Source organism: Oryzias melastigma, linkage group LG2, assembly GCF_002922805.2.
Source record: "Oryzias melastigma strain HK-1 linkage group LG2, ASM292280v2, whole genome shotgun sequence".
NCBI classification, from domain to species: Eukaryota; Metazoa; Chordata; class Actinopteri; order Beloniformes; family Adrianichthyidae; genus Oryzias; species Oryzias melastigma.
Genome location: NC_050513.1, coordinates 19,480,894 through 19,484,088, shown reverse-complemented (window position 1 = coordinate 19,484,088; position 3,195 = coordinate 19,480,894). Strand labels below are relative to the sequence as shown.

The 3,195-nt window shown below is 36.7% G+C and overlaps 1 protein-coding gene across 4 annotated transcripts in view; it reads left to right on the top strand.

Moving 5' to 3' along the window:
- The window catches only part of LOC112156608 (inactive dipeptidyl peptidase 10), a 122,633-nt gene that overhangs the window by 84,391 nt on the left and 35,047 nt on the right, over positions 1-3,195 (top strand). For all 4 annotated transcript variants that reach the window (XM_024288844.2, XM_024288845.2, XM_024288841.2 and 1 more), the window contains exons 18-19: positions 1,208-1,306; positions 1,540-1,609. In XM_024288844.2, coding sequence (XP_024144612.1) covers positions 1,208-1,306; positions 1,540-1,609 — 169 coding nt within the window. The remainder of the gene's footprint in view (positions 1-1,207; positions 1,307-1,539; positions 1,610-3,195) is intronic.

The window sequence follows — 3,195 nt, the reverse complement described above, 5'->3', positions numbered from 1 at the left end:
TTGCTACAATATGTTTTTGTGTAGGACCCATTATTTATTTATTTTCTTCATTTATCTTAATTTTTTTTTTAAAGTGGCCCTACCATGAAAATTCTACTTTTTGAGCTTTTAAGTGATTTTACTCTTCATTCCTCACTATAAAGATCCCCAAAGAGACATTTTTATCCGTTCATGCATTTAAGAGTAATCCTCTAAAAACCTGCGTTCTCTTCAGCAGAGCCCCTCCCATACCCACNNTACTTGGTGAGAACCCATCGAGAATCGATCGCAGGACTAAATATCGCGATATATCGCAATATCGATATTTTGGCACACCCCTAGTAAAAACTCCTGGATTTATTTATTAAATTCTTTATTTTTGAAGTCAAAGACTCGTCTTCTGTTTCCTCTCTGAAACAAATATATTTTCTTTGCCAACCTTAGCTAGCTTTAGCTTATTTGAGCGCTGGCAGCAGCCGCTTTAAGAAGGTAGCAGATGTACTTGAGGCACTTGAACGAGGAGAACGACTTCACATGAGTCGATATTTAATCATAGATGAATGCAGCGGAAAGAATTCAGGAGTTTTTCAAAATAAAGCTTCCTTCAGAGTCTTAAAAAAATAATAAAAAGGCAGTTATGTAAATAATGCATTATTTTTTTCTGCTATTTGGTACCAAGTGATCAATAATCACAGGTTAAAAATTAAACCATTTTCCAAAGTTTATTCACAATTACAATTTATCTTGTAAAATGTACATAAAATTTTGAAGGATTAAATATTTGCTTATTTTAATTTTGTTTTATCTGTCATTTTATGGTACATCCACTGTAGTATTTAACAAAAAACATTTAAAAATTGTGTTTTTTATGGAAATATTTGAATGTGGGCACATGTTTTACATTGTTTTTATTCTTTTTACCACATATTAAAACCACATATTTTACCACATAAAAAAAAAGATGAAAAAAAAAGAATTTTTTTGTTGAAATTGTTGATTTGGGAACGAATATATTTGGAACCACCCCCTAGTGGCTACCATTGATACTACACCTCTGCATCCAATTAACTACTTGCTAATTAGCCTGAGGGACATTGGCTTTTCTTCAACAACCCTGCTGAACTCCTCAAAATTCAGCAACTGCTCATTAAAAGCATAACGTTTAAAAAAACAACAACTTTCTGGACTGGATCTACACTCATCTGTGTTGTCTCTTAATAACTCTCAGCTTATTTCATCCTGGAGAACAACTCGCCGCTGCGAGCCGCACTGCAGAGCAGAAGGTCGACCTCCACTGAGATCCACAAGATCTCCAACGACAACTACGGTACAAATGATCAGCACTCAGCAGATGGGTTTGCATATGAGCCCTGTTAGATAATTGAGTCACTCACAGAGAGGCGGCGTGAGTGTGTGTGTGTGTGTGTGTGTGTGTGTGTGTGTGAGTGTGCGTTCTTGTGCGTATCCGGCTGCTTGGCCGTTGTCCCGGCCCCCCCGTCTCCCCTTGCCCTCTGCCGGTCACCTCTCATCCAGCTAATGTTTCCGTGTCTCTCTCCGCAGTGCTCCCTCTGAAGCTCATTTATCCCCCCGACTTCTCCGAGTCCTACCTCTACGCTCTGCTCCTGATTGTGTGAGCCTTCTCCGCTTTTATCGCATTTGCATTTTTCCCATTTACATCGATCGAAGCGCAGCCGGCCGGCTTCAAAGGCCAGGACTCGGGAAGGACAGCTGACTGTGAGGAGCTTCACCTCGCCGTAGCTGCGGGCTGTTGAATTTATTTTCACACGAGCGCGAGAAAATGGAAATGCGCTCATATTCACGTCAAGCAAACACATCAGCGCTCCAGGTCTCCATTTATGCTTTGCGGCGTAGACCTTGATTAAACATTAAAAAGTTTATTTTGATCTTACATTTGCTTCAGAAGCTCCCAGAGCTGCCAATCTTTAGATTAAAGGAAATGTAACAAAGAAGTGGTAAAAATGCCCAGTTTGGTAATAGTATTTCAAAATAAAAGTATGCCTCACCAGTGCATTAATAAACTCACCAATAACAGCTATAAAGTAACATTTTGGTAGTTTACCATGAGAGCCAAAAGCAAATCAACGTGTGCAGCAATTTCCATGTTTCTATCTCAAATTAAGATTTGGATGTCTCCATAGCAACCAGTTTTTATTTGTACCTCTCAATTATAATATTAAAGTTGACACAAAAAATCCATAGCAACCATCAATATATTTTCATATTGTCAGCTAACCAAAGTGTGCAGTGATTTCCATGTTCCTATCTCAAAGTAAAATTTGGATGTTTCCATAGCAACCTATTTTATTTGCCCAATCATAGTTTTAATGATAAAACATCAGTTGACACAAAAAGCCCATAGCAACCTTTGGCATATTTTCATATTGTCAGCTATTCAACGTGTGCAGTGATTTCCATGTTCCTATCTCAAAGTAAGATTTGGATGTTTCCATAGCAACCAGTCTTTGTTTCCCATGACTCTAGTCAACATATTAAAACGTCAGTTGACTCAATAAATCCATAGCAACTATTGACACATTTTCATATTTTTAGAAAATCACTATGTGCAGCGATTTCCATGTTTCTATCTCAAATTAAGAATTGTATGTTTCCATAGCAACCAGTTTTTACTGCCCCTCACTACAGTTTTAATGATAAATCATCATTTAACACACGTTGATGCTCTTATCTGAGGAAAGGCAGTAACCTACAGTATTATGGTGCGTGTTAACTCATCTAGCTATGCGCAGTATAAACGAGGGTATTTTTAACTTTGGGCGGCCATCTTTGAAAACACAGGAATTGGATTTAAGCTTTAATGTTTGTAGCTATTATTTGGGAGATTTTAAAATGTAGCTTTTTTTTTTTCAAAGCTATCATGTAGAACTTTTTCTTTAGGATTTTTTTGTACATTTGGAGCTTGTGTGTCAAGTTTCTGTAATTAAAATTAAACAAATTGAAGGAAAATGTTTATAGTTGCCATGGCAACAGTTTTGGATTTGTCAAACTAGAGGTTTTCTTTTTTGTTCTAGGGATATTAGTTTATTTCATGCAATCAAAACAGATGAAATAACTGTAATAGGTAGGTATATAATAGTAGGTTAATCTATTCATAGATAGATCCAACTTAAGATGATTAGTCACAAATTTATTGAATGTGAGCAAAATAGATCCTTCAAAGAGTAAACGGTAACATTT